The sequence below is a fragment of the Rhinoraja longicauda genome, chromosome 3, assembly GCF_053455715.1.
Source record: "Rhinoraja longicauda isolate Sanriku21f chromosome 3, sRhiLon1.1, whole genome shotgun sequence".
NCBI classification, from domain to species: domain Eukaryota; kingdom Metazoa; phylum Chordata; class Chondrichthyes; order Rajiformes; family Arhynchobatidae; genus Rhinoraja; species Rhinoraja longicauda.
Window position 1 is genome coordinate 59,499,298 of NC_135955.1, and position 15,759 is coordinate 59,515,056.

Here is a 15,759-nt window from a genome sequence, read left to right on the forward strand (position 1 = left end):
ACAGCTGTGCAGTCATGTTCCGGTCAGCAGTGAGTTAACTTGTTATTCTGTGTCTGAGCTCAAGATATCACAAATTGGTGACGAGAGTGGGATCGTCGATTCCCCAGCTTTACTTGTTTGTGTAGATAAGGAATTCTACAGAGGCACGGAAAAGGTTGTATAACTTTTGGTGTCAAGGAAAGCTGGAAATCGGGTCCGTTCTTCAAGGCAGAGTGTTACTCGTGTCACAAGATGGGACACCTAGCGAAGGCTTGTCGAAAGGCTCAGCAGAAAAAAGGTTCAACAAGTAAGCTGCATTCTGTGGATCAACTGCAGGTAGAGGAAGAGCTTCTCGATATATACACCATCTGCAGCAATGAGCTAGTAAACCGGAAGACAAAGAATGTGTCCGTGCAAGTCCAGTTGAATGGAGCTCATGTTAGCATGGAAGTCGACACAGGAGCATCTGTGAGCGTGATTCCAGAATTTGTGTATCGGGAGAAGCTGAGTCAAATTCCTTTGGAAGCGAAGCGAATCGAGCTATGTGGTTACTCTGGAGAGAAGATTCCAGTGTTAGGATGCGTACATGTACCAGTTAGGTATAAGGAGCAACAGGCGGAGTTGCTCCTCGTAGTTGTAAAGGGAGATAAACCTGCGTTGCTAGGTCGGAATTGGCTGCTGATCTTGAAGCTCAACTGGAACAAGATATTCCTCGTTCGTGAAGAATTCAAGTGTCCGGGGGACGTACTCAAGCTAACATCCAAAGGTGTTTAGCCACCAGGGAGAGCCAATCAAGGGGTACAAGGCGAAAGTACGCATGAAGCAGGATGCGACACCAGTGCATTGCAAACCACGGGTTGTGCCATATGCTCTTAAGGACAAGGTTGAGAAAGAATTGAAAAGACTTGAAGCTAAGAACATTATCAGTAAGGTAGAAAGTAGTGAATGGGCAACACCATTGTAGTTGTACCTAAACCTGATGGTAGTGTTAGATTTTGTGGGGATTATAAGGTGACCGTAAACCAGGTACTTGAAGATAGCAGACCAGATACCCTACCAACAGCAGAGGATTTGTTTAGCCCCCTCACAGGCGGCCAAGTCTTCACAAGAATGGACTTGACAAATGCCTACTTGCAGTTAGGTGTAGATGACGAATCTAAACCCAAGCTAACTATTAACACACATTTGGGATTGTTTCAGTTCAATAGGCTTCCATTTGGTATATCATCAGCGCCAGGGATTTTTCAAGCGGTAATGACACAAATTCTAGAGGGAATTGAAGGTGTGGTGTGTTACTTGGATGACATCCTCATCTCAGCAGACACATGACAGGCAGACACATGATGAAAGGTTGGAAGTGGTACTCAAACGACTTGAAACACACAGTGTAAGAGTGAAGGCACAGAAATGTGAGTTATTTCAGAACTCGGTAGAGTACTTGGGTCATAAGATAGACAAGGATGGTCCACACCCCACCAAGGGTAAAGGTGATGCGATCAAAAATGCGCCCACTCCAGGAAACATATCTGAGATCCGATCCTTTTTAGGATTAGTGCATTATTATGGGAAGTTTGTGGCAAATCTGTCCACCTGTTTACATCCCTTGAATGAGCTTATGAGAAAAGATGTACCATGGAAGTGGACACGTAAATGTGATCAAGCTTTCAAGCCATGTAAAGCTCAGTTGGCAGAGAGTTCAATGCTTGTTCATTACGATGTCAATAAGCCAATGAAGTTAGCATGTGATGCTTTACCATACGGTGTTGGTGCTGTGATCTCTCATGTGTTAGAAAATGGAGAGGAAAGGCCAATAGCATTTGCGTCGAGAACACTCAATGCCAGTGAGAGAAATTATGTGCAAATAGAGCGAGAGGCTCTTGCATTGATTTTTGCCGTTAGGAGATTTCACAAATACTTGCATGGTAGAAGGTTTGTAATCGAGACAGATCACCAGCCGTTGACAGTGATCCTAAATCCAAAAGCACACATACCAACTCTGGCAGCAGCCAGAATGCAAAGATGGGCATTGATATTGTCTGCAGACCAGTATGATATTCTGTATCGTAAGGCAGCCGAGCACAGCATTGCTGATGCCATGTCTAGATTACCTTTGGAATCAGAGGTTACCCCATACAGAGAGGACTTGTTTTACTTCTCTCATGTAGATGAGTTACCTATCACATCAGGGGACATTCGGAAGGCTACTCGCACTGACAGATTTTTGTCAAGAGTGCAGGAATATATTACAAATGGATGGCCAAACAAATTGCCGAATTCAGAGGCAGAACTGAAACCATTCTTTGTACGTAGGAACGTACTCTCAGTAGACCAAGGTTGTGTCATGTGGGGAGCGAGAGTTGTAATTCCTGAAAAATATGGAGTAAAATTGCTAGAAGATCTTCATGATCAGCATTTGGAAATGTGTCTAACAAAGAGTCTAGCTAGAAGTTATCTATGGTGGCCTGGTCTAGATAAGGACATAGAACAAACGGCCAAAGAGTGTAGCACATGTCAAGCAGTTGGAAAGAATCCACCCACAGTACCGCTACAGCCAAGGAAATGGCCAGTTAGAGTGTGGCAAAGATTACACATTGACTTTTCAGAGTTAGATGGACAACTGTTCACAGTTCATTGTGATTGTCACTCCAAGTGGGTTGAAGTGTTTTCGATTAAAAAAACGACATCCAGCAAAACGATAAGACATTTTGCAAGGGTTGTTTGCGTCCTATGGATTTCCAGAGGAAATTGCGTCTGATAACGGACCACGATTCTGTTCACAAGAGTTTGCACAATTCATGAAAGGGAATGCTGTAAAACACACTAGAGCAATTCCATACCATCTAGGTTCCAATGGAGCAGCAGAACGCACAGTGCAAATTGTGAAGCGTACATTAGTCAAACAACTGCTGGATCCAAATCCAAAGAAAAGACAGTTGTCTTTGTTTCACAAACTGGCTAACTTTCTGATTACATATCGAAACACACCTCACACCACAACTGGTCAAACACCAGCTGAACTGTTCTTGAAAAGAAAACCCAGAACAAGGTTTTCACTGTTGAAACCAAACTTGGCTCAAACAGTAGAAGAGAAACAGGAGAAACAAAAACAAAATATCATGACGGAAGTAGAGTAAAGGAAAGGAGTGTTAGACAATAGACAATAGACAATAGGTGCAGGAGTAGGCCATTCAGCCCTTCGAGCCAGCACCGCCATTCAATGCGATCATGGCTGATCACTCTCAATCAGTACTCCGTTCTCTGTTGAGTTGAATCAGACGGTAAAGGTGAAAAACCATCATCACAAGTGGGTGAAGTGGTTACCTGGAAGAGTAGTGAATTATAAGAAAATAACTGCAGATGCTGGTACAAATGGATTTATTCACAAAATGCTGGAGTAACTCAGCAGGTCAGGCAGCATCTCGGGAGAGAAGGAATGGGTGACGTTTGACTGTTAGGATAACAAAATTGACTGATGGACTGGAATCTATGAATGTAAGTCAAAAGGAAGGCTTGACTCAATTAAAAATGAGTCCAAGTGGTTCTAAACAGTCAGAAACGTTTGGTCAGGGAAGATATCCAGAAAGAAGGGGAAACCCAGTGGTTAGGGTAAATTTGTAAAGTTATTTCCTGAAATGCACATATCACTGTATATGCAACATATATGCATGATGCCCTCATTTTATTCAGGTTATATAAAAGTAAACTATCAGACAAGATTGTAATAATTTCATACCGTGGGTTATATTCAAAACAAAATGTCCACAAGGAAATATATTTTTTATTAGGGTGGAAGGAGTTGTAATAGCGCCACCTTTGGTTGAAGGATTGTAAATGATTGAATAAACCACAGTACAGCTGTGCAGTCATGTTCCGGTCAGCAGTGAGTTGACTTGTTATTCTGTGTCCGAGCTCAAGATATCACAACCAGAAGAGTAACAAAGGCTTCGTCATTCTTTACTCGTTGTGCCTCAACCGAATCCACTAGCAGTGTGACACCGTCAACGTTGGCCATTTCTTCAATACTGCTATCAGATGGATCAGACTGTCATCAACCGTACCTGGTGAACAGGCTGTCTGTTTATCCCTCTGTTGGAAGCCTGTGGTGTGGATTTGCAGCATCTCCTGAAATTATTACGTTTCTTACAGGCATGACAAATTTGGCCGAAAGCAGGGCATTTCTCCCTTTTTGCTGCATGATTTCCTCCACAATTGGAACAGCCCACAATAAAACGCATTCCAGACTGATCTGGCTGGACTCTGACCGCTACCTCAGGTTTACGTTCTCTCCGGAACCCAGCCTGAATGGCATCGATACTCGTGGCAGATCATTGTGCATTAGTTAATGTTCAGGTGTTAAGAATAGTTGCCTCATGATTCTCACAGATGGAGATAGCCTTATCCAGAGTTAAGTCAAAGTCGCGCACAAGTTCTTTTCTTAGGTTGTCACTAGTGAGACCACAAACTAGCCTGTCTCTAATAAGCTCATCAGAGAGCACACCAAACCTGCAGCTCCTCGCTGCCGTTTTTTTTTTAAAGTGCAAATAAATGATTCAAGAGTCTCAACCTCCTTTTGATTCCGGGAATTGAACTTGAGATGTTCCATGGTAGGATTGGTCTGAGGCCTGCATGGTTGTTGAAATTTTCTCTTGAGACACTGAGGATCCTCTCTCGATTCAGCAGGGGTGACGACCTCAGGTTGATTCCCAACGGCAGGTTGTATGACTGCCTCCGCTTACTCGAATTGCTTGGCTCGTTGAAAAGCCTCCAGTCCTGCAAGATTGAGGAGCATATTCGCTTGAGCCCGAAGTGGTTTGTCATAATGAGCGGCTGTGATAAAGACATCAAACTGTTCCTCGAAAATGCGCCAGCATTCACTGATGTTGCTGTCGAAGACGAGAGGATCGACTTCCGAAATGGATCAGCCATAGTAGCAAACAGACTCTCCGACCTCTCTCGTGAAAAAAAGAGAAAGAAAAAAAACACTAATTTCCAGCTGATGTTGTCCCGGAAGACCACTCCTGACACCATGTAGGAAGTTGTAATGACGACAAGTCGTTTATTTTCATTTAAAGTTCTTTATTAGCCATAAGCATGGGAGACTGCAGAGAAAGAATCCCTCGCTCTCAAGCATCTCAATTGTTCTAATATCTTATCAATAAAGCTGCGTCCACGCACGCATCCATTCCACAGGATGCCAGTCTGAAGACGCGGCCTGGATCAGGAACATAGTTATTGATCTACGGTCATAGCCTCAGAATTAAAGAATGTTCTTTTAGGAAGGAGAAGAGGAATTTCTTTAGTCAGAGGGTGGTGAATCTGTGGAATCCTTTGCCACAAAGGCTGTGGAGGCAAAGTCAGTGGATATATTTAAGGCAGAGATAGATAGATTCTTGATTAGTACGGGCGTCAGAGGTTATGGGGAGAAGGCAGGAGAATGGGGTTAAGAGGGAGAGATAATTAGATCAGCCATGATTGAATGGCAGAGTAGACTTGATGGGCCGAATGGCCTAATTCTGCTCCTATCACTTGTGATCTTATGATTTTATGAACCTCCTCTATTGATATTTGTCCAATGATACTCTATTAAACAATGCAACATATGTCTGCAGCGTTGTGTACATTGTCTTACAAATTTTGTCAAAGCCACACAAATCCCTTCGACATCATCAGGGTTTCTGTGTATCTGCTCTCACCTCCTTTTTCTCGGGACAGAGCATAGATTAGTACTCACCTTCCACTCCATCAACCTTTGCATTCAATGCGTTATCCTTCACAATTTCTACCAGTTCTGACCCCATCAACCATCCCACAGCATCTGATGATACAACACTCACCTTTAAGCTTTAGACCATCCAGGGGCCTTTTACATACAACAGTTTAGAACAGACCCTTTGGCCCACAATGTCCATGTCAAAAATGGTGCCAAGTTCAACTAATCTGCTCTGCCTGCATGCAATCCATATCTCTCCATTTGCAAAACCATGTTATGATTGTGAAAAATGTTAGCATTCATTTCGAGGGGACGAGAAAATAAAAGCATGGAATACTGAGGCTTTATCATGTGCTGGCGAAGCCGCATTTGGAATATTGTGAGCCGTTTTGGACCCATATCCGAGTAAGGATGCTAGCTTTGGAGAGAGTCCAGAGGTTTATGAGAATGATCCTTGGAATGATTTGGTTGTATGAGGAGCATGTGATGGCTCTGGGTCTGTACTCACTGGAGTTTAGAAGGATGAAAGGGGATCTCATGGAAACCTACCAAATAATGAAAGACCTGGAGTAGAAGAGAGGATGTTTCCAGTCGTGGGAGAATCTAGGACGAGAGAGAATAGCCTCTGAATAAAAGGACATAACGTTAGAATGGAAACGAGGAGTAATTTATTTTGCCAGAGGGTGGTGAGTCTGTAAAATTTATTACCAAAGACGGTGGTGGTGGTCAAATCATTCGGTATTTTTAAAGCCGAGATTGATAGGTTCTTGAATAGTAAGGATGTCAAAGGTTTTCCGGCAAAGGCAGGAGAATTGGGTTGAGAGGGTAAAATAGATCAGCAATTGTTGAATGATGGAGCAGACGCAATGGGCCGAATAGCCTAATTCTGCTCCTTTGTCTGATGATATTATCTTATTTCTATCATTATCTGGATACTTTTCAGCATAAACGTTAAAATTGGAAAACTCCAACTCTAAACCCAAGTAATGGCGACTACAAGTAGATGTTCACAGTCTTTTGCCTGGAACAGGAAGGCACAGATTTCAGGGGAAAAGATATAGAAGGGACCCAAGGTGCAACTTTTTACGCACAGTAAACGGTGCGCATATGGAATGAGCTGCCAGAGGACGCTACAGAAGTGGATGCAATTGCAATGTTTAAAAGACCATTAGACAGATCCATGGATAGTAAAGGCCCAGAGACATGGGCCGAGCACAGAATGACATCCTGGTCTGCATGAATAATCTGGGTCAATTTATTCCAATCTCATGTGTTAGCTGTTTACAATTTGGTTTCCTCGTCATTGGAGAAAGCAAGTGTTGATCGAGAGATCATTTCATGAAATCCCAGCGCTCAGTCTGCAGGGATGATCCTGAGCTCCCTGTTTCATGCCACATTAATTCTCAATCCCACTTCCTTAAGACTGTCTGTGACCACGTCCACTGCCTTGGTGAAGTTGTCATAAATGAGAACAACATCTTGTAACTTAGCAGCTTGCACATTATGGAATCAACACTGAATTCTCCAACTTATAAGGTCATAAGTGATAGGAGCAGAATTAGGCCATTCAGCTCTTTAAGTCTACTCCGCCATTCAATTTTGGCTGATCTATCTTTCCCTCCTAACCCCATTCTCCTGCCTTCTCTCCATAATCTCTGACACCCGTACTAATCAAGAATCTATCTATCTCTGCCTTAAAAATATCCATTAACTTGCCGCCTGTAGCAAAGAATTCCACAGATTCACCAGCCTCTAACTGAAGAAATTCTTTCTCATCTCCTTCCTAAAGGAACGTTCTTTAATTTTGAGGCTATGACCTCTAGTCCTAGACTCTACTACTGGTGGAAACATCCTCTCCACATCCACTCTATCCAAGCCTCTCACTATTCAGCACGTTTCAATGAGGTCCCCCCTCATTTTTCTAAACTCCAGCGAGTACAGGCCCAATGCTGTCAAATGCTCATCATAAGTTAACCCACTCATTCCTGGGGTCATTCATGTAAACCTACTCTGGATCCTTTCCAGGGCCAGCACATTCTTTCTCGGATATGATGCCCAAAATTATATATAAGTTGGTTATTTCCAAATCAGGATTACGTGTGGCTTGGAGGGCAACTTCCAGATGGTTGTGTGTTGCTACCTTTATCTTTCTGGTAGTGGTTGTGGGTTTAGATCTTCAGGCGAATTACTATCTCACTGCTTCCGATTACTGTTCTTATGTCCTTTTCTCACTTTAAATGTCTTGTTACTGGTCAGTTGTCATGCTTATTAGGTGATCTGTTTTAATCTATCTCCATAATATTTTTTTGTCTTACACCTCACTGCTCCTTCCAGCTCTGCTATGAATGTTGTCAAACAAATTTTAAGTTCTATCTTAACTGAGCAGACTTAAGAGAGGCAGGTTGGGGGAAACAAACTACGACAAGCAAGCAAAAAAATAAAATGGACAAATGATGCACTTATCAATCATATGATCAAATATTTTAACAGGCTGAGTCTCCACTTGCATTATAAATTGATTATATGGATGAATGATTTAAAAAAAATTACTTACTAATATGCCCAGCTTTAACTTGGAACGGGACTTGCAGCTCACACTGAGAAAAGGTTAAAAATAAAGTGCAGTTAAATAATTTCAACAGCTACAAATTAATCATTAACATATTGAGGCCAACTTATTATTTTTCTTCATAAATTAGACTTTAGTGATTGTGACATGAACCAAGAAATGTTTTTCTCTATTTATGAATGAACATTCTTATAAGATGTTGAAGCAAATCTAGGAACAAATCGAAGCAATCAGCCGATTTTCAATAGCAATTGAAGTAACCTGTCATAGAGGGAGGCGCGCTGAGAACAATTGGGACTACATTGAACATTTTCCAACTTTGTTGGCGACTCTTTGCAAACATTGCGTGTTGGCGACTCTTTGCAAACAAAGAATTTTACTGTCAATATAAATATCACACAAAAGACAAAAGTTGACATTTTACTGACATTCTGCACATGCGATTTTTCCATTGAGATCCAAATTATTGTGTTGAAACAAGGATTACAATTCCTGCAAGCAAAAGCATTAAATTATGATGCAAACATTCAGGGGATACCATTTGTAGAAAAAGAAAATGCACAAGCATGAAATGATATGAACAAATTGACTCCAGCAAAACATTTGCATTGATATGTTTAAGAAGGAACTGTAGATGCTGGTTTAAACCAAAGACAGACAAATAAAGCTGGAGTAACTCAACGGGACAGGCAGCATATCTGGAGAGAAGGAATGGGTGACGTTTCGGGCCGAGACCCTGCATTGATATGTTCATAGAAGGAATATGGGCTTCGCAGGCTGAACCAGCACTGAATTTCCCATTCCGAGTTGATCTTGAGGAGATGCTGATGAATTGTCTTCTTGAATAGCTGCTGTCCTTGATTTGCAGCAGTTCAAGTGGAAGGGGATGTGGGGTGGCTATATATACACAATGCTGTTGGGGAGAGAGATCCAGGATTATGACATGGTGACGTTGAAGGAACAGCTATATATTTCCAAGACAGGATTGTGCATGGCTTGGAGGGCAACTTCTAGATTGGTGTGATGTTGCTACCCATATCCTTCCAGTTGGTAGCGGTTGTGGGGGGGACCATTAGTTGCCAAAAAATCGGTGTTTAGCCTGCATAGACTAGGACTGCCTTAGTGCCAAGGGTTGAGATGGGGTGAACTTTGTCAAGTGTGTGCAGGAAAATATCCTCATGCATTACGTAAGAGGACCTTACCAGGGAGAAGGCAAAGCGATTTATTCACAAAATGCTGGAGTAACTCAGCAGGTCAGGCAGCATCTCGGGAGAGAAGGAATGGGTGACGTTTCGGGTTGAGACCCTTCTTCAGACTTCGAGCTACTTTCAGGGAATTGGGCACACGTGTGACTGAAATTTCTGCAGGGGAGCCTTTTGAGTACCGATGATCACAGTTCTACAGCTTTAAAATAGTTATGGATAAGGCCAGGGCTAGTTCATGCTTACATTGGGACAAGGTCAATTTTGATGCAATTAGAGGAATTTGCAAAGGTGAATTAGAGAAGGTCGTTTGTGGGCAAAGGGACAGATGAGAGCGGGATGTTTTTAAACATGTGATAGTGAGAGCTTGAAGTATGCATGTTCCTGTTAGTATAAAGTGCAGAGCAGATAGAATTAAGGAACCCTGGATAACAAGAGAATCGAGGCTCTGATCAGGGAAAACTGAGTCAAGTGTCAGGTTTAGGCAGTGGGATAAAGTGCATTCCTGAATTGAAGGAGTATTGGGGACTAAAGAACATAGTTATGAAAATCAAGAGGGCAAAACAGGCACTAGTTAGCTCTGACGGTGAGAGTTACGGGGAGAAGGCAGAAGAATGGGGTTGAGAGGGAAAGATAGATCAGCTATGATTGAATGGCGGAGTTGAAATTGTTAAAACCAAAACAAGCTTTAAATTCTTGCGAACATGCAGCTTGCCATATCAAGAAACATCTCAAAGAGAACAACGATATTTAATTTTGCATTTCACGCTGTACAGGAGGCAGCTCAGAGCATTCACATGAGAAATATTCCCCCACTTATTTCACTGTAACCTATTACTTCACACATGCTAATCAACTTGCTTTCTCATTGCCTAACTATTCTTCAGGCAATTTACAGTAGCCAATTAATTTACTAGCACCTCTTTGGGATGAAGGTGGAAACAAGATCATTTGCAGGAAACCCACAAAGTCTCAAGAAAAAAATGCAAACACCACATAGTTAACACTCTTGAGTTAGAATGGAAGTTGGGTCAAAAGGGGCGTGGCTGTGTTCTGCAGCTGCGGCTCACCGGCAGTCTCTCCGTTTTTTTTGTTGTTGTTTTTTTGTCATTGTCGTTGTTAAATGTACGTTTTGTTTTATTTTTAATTCTGTGTATGTAGGGGGGTGGTGGGGGGGTTGGGGGAAACCTTTTTTCAAATCTCCTCCTCAACGGAGATGCAACCTTTACCGTGTCGTGTCTCCGTTCGCGCTACGGCCTAACATCGTGGAGTCGGCGGCCTCCAGCTGGGATCGACCTCAAAGACTCCGGTCGCAGGGCCTGGACTTACCATCTCGGAGGCTTCGGCCGTGGGCCCTGCAGACCGCAACATCGGGAGTTCGCAGGTCCCTGGCTGGCGACCGGCTTTTGGGAGCTCCAGCCGTAGCAGCTTCGACCGCCCCGAAGCGCGAGGTACGATTAACCCGCCCGCAGGCCCTTCATCGCCCTGCGTGGCCCGGCCGCAGCACTTTCCATCGCCCGGTGGGGGCTCAGGACTTTCATCGGCCTGCTCGGCTCGGCCCTGGGACTTTCCATCGCCCGGTGGGGGCTCAGGACTTTCATCGGCCTGCTCGGCTCGGCCCTGGGACTTTCCATCGCCCGGTGGGGGCTTCAAAAAGTTGGGAGCCTCGATCACCTCGTGGCACCACGGGAGAAGAATGAGGAGGAGATAAGACTTTGCCTTCCATCACAGTGAGGGTATGCCTAGAGCAATCACTGTGATGGCTGTTTTGTGTAAAAAATTATATCTGTGTGTCTTGTGCTTTTTAATGTCTACTGCCGGACCCTGACGTGAGAGGACGCTGACGTTGTGTATTTGCCGCTTTTCCGTCAGGATAGTTTGTCTGTTTGTTTCTATGTTAATTGTTTTTGTAAAGCGCTTTGAGCATGTGATAAGGCGCTATATAAAATAAATGGATTATTATTATTATTATTATTAGAACTTATTTTGAGGCATCATTCTACAGTGCAGACATGGAAAATAATCACATTAACCATTCATTCCCAAAAGCTTTTAATCAATACAAATAATGAAAAAAATACCCCAAACCAACAGTTCACTAATTTAACCGACAGATTTTTAACATCAAATTTCATGCAAATTAAATTCATGCAAATTAAATTAAAATATCATTTGTGCACTTTTATTTTGATGCATCTTAGAACAAATATTAATAGATCCTTGTACTGCTTGGCTGAAGAATATCCTATATCTTGAACTAAAATTGAATGGATGCATGCTCTTCAAATTTTATTGCTACATTTTTAAAAAAGCAGAATCGAGGGACATCTTTCACATATAAGTACAAGTTCCTACAAAAATGATCATTCTCATTTTATATGGAAGGAAAACACCAAGCAACACAAGTAGCTTTTCTCCTTATTTGTAGCTCCACACCTGATCAGAAACAGAAGATCAGGCGAGTCACAGCCAATATTTCTGGTAGGCAACAAAACACACGTAACCAATGTGTAGGAAGGAACTGCAGATGCTGGTCTACACCAAAGATAGACACAAAATGCTGAAGTAACTCAGCAAGTCAGGCAGCATTTCTGGAGAAAAGAAATAGGTGATGTTTGGGGTCAAGACCCTTCTTCAAACTGTGTCTCTCTGGAGATGCTGCCAAACACACAACCATGTTCATTTTCCAAGACCAAACATTATCTAATCATGGACATTAAATTTGGAGCCTTACATTTTTGTTTTCAGCACAAGACAATTCATATAAAACATTATGTACAGTTACTTATTATACAGTTTAAAATTTAAAAGGCAACTTACGAATGCACTTTCTTTTACTTCCAAATTATTGAGTAACACGTCACCTACAAAAAAAAACTACTTTCAATACAATTAAAGCATTTCATGAGCCTTGGGTAAATTAACATTAAAAAAATAATTCAATAGTTAGTTATATTTCAGCACACAGTACGTCCAACAATCAGAGCATTTGATTCCATAGCAAGGAAATTTTCCATAGTGCATTGCACAACCATGGAATATTAATTTCCATTACAATATTTGATTTCTTCCAAGGGAAGAGGGAGGTCACAGAGTATGCAGTAAAAACATAGAATTCTGATTTTTTAATTAATTTGCATGAAATTATAACATGGACGCATTGGCCCTACAGTGAAGGGTCTGAACCTGAGAATCCGCATGTGCATGCAGCAGTTGAATTGGCATGTGAAACATGTACATCTGTGAAAGGCCAATTATAACTTGCACAGGTCTTTCCCGATAACAGGCTCCTTCACCTAGCGTCCTTGGATGAAATTTGTGGGACAGGGACAGACTTGTATGCATTAATCTTTCCAGCTGATTAAATTTCAACTTTTAAATTTATAGCAAATCCGATACAATTAATTTCTAACTGGGCTATGCATGGTATGGAACATGCTTTGTTTGACAAGGATAGGAGCACAAACCACAAAACTAAAAGTCAATATACAAACATTGCTTAAGCAAGTGACCTTCTTAATTGACTAGTTATAGCATTTGAAGAAAACTAATTACTGTATGCATATTATGAACCATATTATGTATCCAGATGATCTTGCGGTCCTTAGTCCATCTAGCGCTGGCCTACAGCAGCTCCTTGCTATATGTTCTGTATTTGGTGTGGAACATGATATCAAATATAATGCCAGTAAGAGTGTTGTTATGATCTGTCGAACCAAAGTGGATAAATGTCCAAAATTTCCTGATTTTAAATTGACTGATAATAATCTTAGTGTATGTAATAAGGTAAAATATCTTGGACATTTTATTACAGAACAAATGACAGATGAAGATATTTATAGGCAACGCCGCATGATGTATGCACAAGCTAACATTCTCTTGCGCAAGTTTGGTGCATGTACAGATGGGGTGAAGATGTCTCTGTTCAGAGCATACTACACTGCACACTTGTGGTCAGACTATAAAAAAGCTAGATTACAGAGTTTTCAGGTAGCTTTTAATGATACCATGAGGATATTACTTAAGAGACCTAGATGGTGTAGTGCAAGTGAAATGCTTGTGGCTGCAGGAGTTAATACCCTACAAGCCGTACTAAGAAATTTAATGTATACATTTATTTGCCGAATTAATGACTCTAAAAATAAGATCATCTTGGCATTATCACTAATGTTTAGTACTACACGCTACAAATCACAGTTGTGGAGACATTGGTATAGTTGTCTCGTTGTTGATCACTGATGGCTGATGCTTTAAACCATGCATTGTGCTTGTATGTAATTTATTGTGCGTTTGTTATTAATTTGTTAGTAACTTACTTGGCTTTTGTATGTAACTTATTGTGCTTCTGTATGTTTATTATATGTAATGTCTTGGCTTTTATCTGGAACTTGAGTCTGTATCATATCATATCATATCATATCATATATATACAGCCGGAAATAGGCCTTTTCGGCCCTCCAAGTCCGTGCCGCCCAGCGATCCCTGCACATTAACACTATCCTACACCCACTAGGGACAATTTTTACATTTACCCAGCCAATTAACCTACATACCTGTACGTCTTTGGAGTGTGGGAGGAAACCGAAGATCTCGGAGAAAACCCACGCAGGTCACGGGTAGAACGTACAAACTCCTTACAGTGCAGCACCCGTAGTCAGGATCGAACCTGAGTCTCCGGCGCTGCATTCGCTGTAAAGCAGCAACTCTACCGCTGCGCTACCATGCCGCCCAATAAAGTATTGATTGATTGATTGATTGTACAAAGCATTAAAGGACAGGAAGCTGAGCAGCATGATCCATATTGCCAAAATCTACTGTTTTAGGCTATTTCAAAGTAACATCATTTAGGCACCTTTCAGATGAGAACTCTTTCACTGGGCAGCTGGAAGGTAAATTAAGCCAGGATGTCTGAGCGATCTCAGGTAAAGGGGTGAAGGACAAAGGATGGTGAATGGATCAGAAGCAGTGAGAAGAGAGGAAGGACATTGTGAAGAAATAAATAATTTGGTTCACATGAAACCCAAACTGAAACGTTCAGACAGTCCAAATCACACAGTAGAGGAACAGCCCGACCCGAGTTTGAGACTTCAAGCACACATTTACACCAACCCTACACTAATCCCATTTTAATTCTCCCTCACCTCCCCATCAACCCTCACCAGATTCTTCCATTCATTTACACTCTCATGACAAGTAAATGTCAAGTCAAGACAAGTCAAGTTTATTTGTCACATACACATACACGATGTGCAGTGAAATGAAAGTGGCAATGCCTGCGGATTGTGCCTTTTTTTTTTTACAATTTCAGCATATAAATTAAAATTAATACAGAAAATAAAATTTAGTCCCTGTAGTTATAATAGTTAACAGTCCTGATGGCCTGTGGGAAGAAACTCCATCTCATCCTCTCCGTTTCCACAGCGTGACAGCGGAGTCGTTTTCCTGACCGTAGCAGTGGGACAGTCCATTGCTGGGGTGGCAGGGGTCCCTCATAATCTTGCTTGCTCTCGATCTACACCTCCTGATGTATAGGTTCTGCAGGGGGGTGAGTGTAGTTCCCATAGTGCGTTCTGCCGAACGCACTACTCTCTGCAGGGCCTTCCTGTCTTGGGCAAAGCTGTTCCCAAACCGGACTGTGATGTTGCCGAACAGGATGCTCTCTACAGCCCCAGAGTAGAAGCATTGAAGGATCCTCAGAGACACTCTGAATTTCCTCAGCTGTCTAAGGTGGTAAAGGCGCTGCTTTGCCTTACCCACCAGTGCGACAATTAACCTACCATTCTGTATATTGTTGGGATGTGGCAGGAAACAAGAACATCTGGATGAAACCCATGTAGAAACAGGGTCAAAGTGCAAATACCACACAGACTACACCAAGGGGTCGGAATTTTCTCCACCAAAATTCTCATTTGTTGTTCTGGGAAAATTTGAAATCTGTCTTGTTTTCTACTTTAATAATTTTTCCATTAAGTTCCAAAAATATTAGCTGACCAAGTACTCTTGGTAAATAATAACTATCTGAATCTCATAACTCAGAGTTTCAGTATTGAATAGGACAGCCAATACTCACTGCAATCTGATGAACACTAATTTTCCCCTTTGGAAGTTCCAGGGAGAAACTGAGCCTCTCAAACAATACAATAGCTTTGGTTTGAGAAACAAAGCAATATTTCCCTAACAACCAGAGGAGATGACTATCCTGTCAACATTTTCCCTTCCAACCACGTAAGTAACCAAATACTTTTTCTAGGTGAAGCAACATTTGATCTACATTTCTTCCAATCTGGTAAACTGTAATT

At 41.9% G+C, this 15,759-nt stretch overlaps 1 protein-coding gene across 3 annotated transcripts in view; it reads right to left on the reverse strand.

Annotated features, from left to right (window-relative positions):
• Window positions 1-15,759, reverse strand: part of vps13a (vacuolar protein sorting 13 homolog A) — a 283,176-nt gene that overhangs the window by 248,457 nt on the left and 18,960 nt on the right. For 2 of the 3 annotated variants that reach the window (XM_078396225.1, XM_078396227.1), the window contains exons 2-3: window positions 12,281-12,324; window positions 8,244-8,286 (exon numbers count right to left, since the gene is read on the reverse strand). In XM_078396225.1, the coding sequence (XP_078252351.1) occupies window positions 8,244-8,286; window positions 12,281-12,324 (87 nt within the window). Of the gene's footprint in view, window positions 1-5,710; window positions 5,789-8,243; window positions 8,287-12,280; window positions 12,325-15,759 lie in introns of those variants that run through there. The other variant, XM_078396226.1, reaches the window with a different exon arrangement.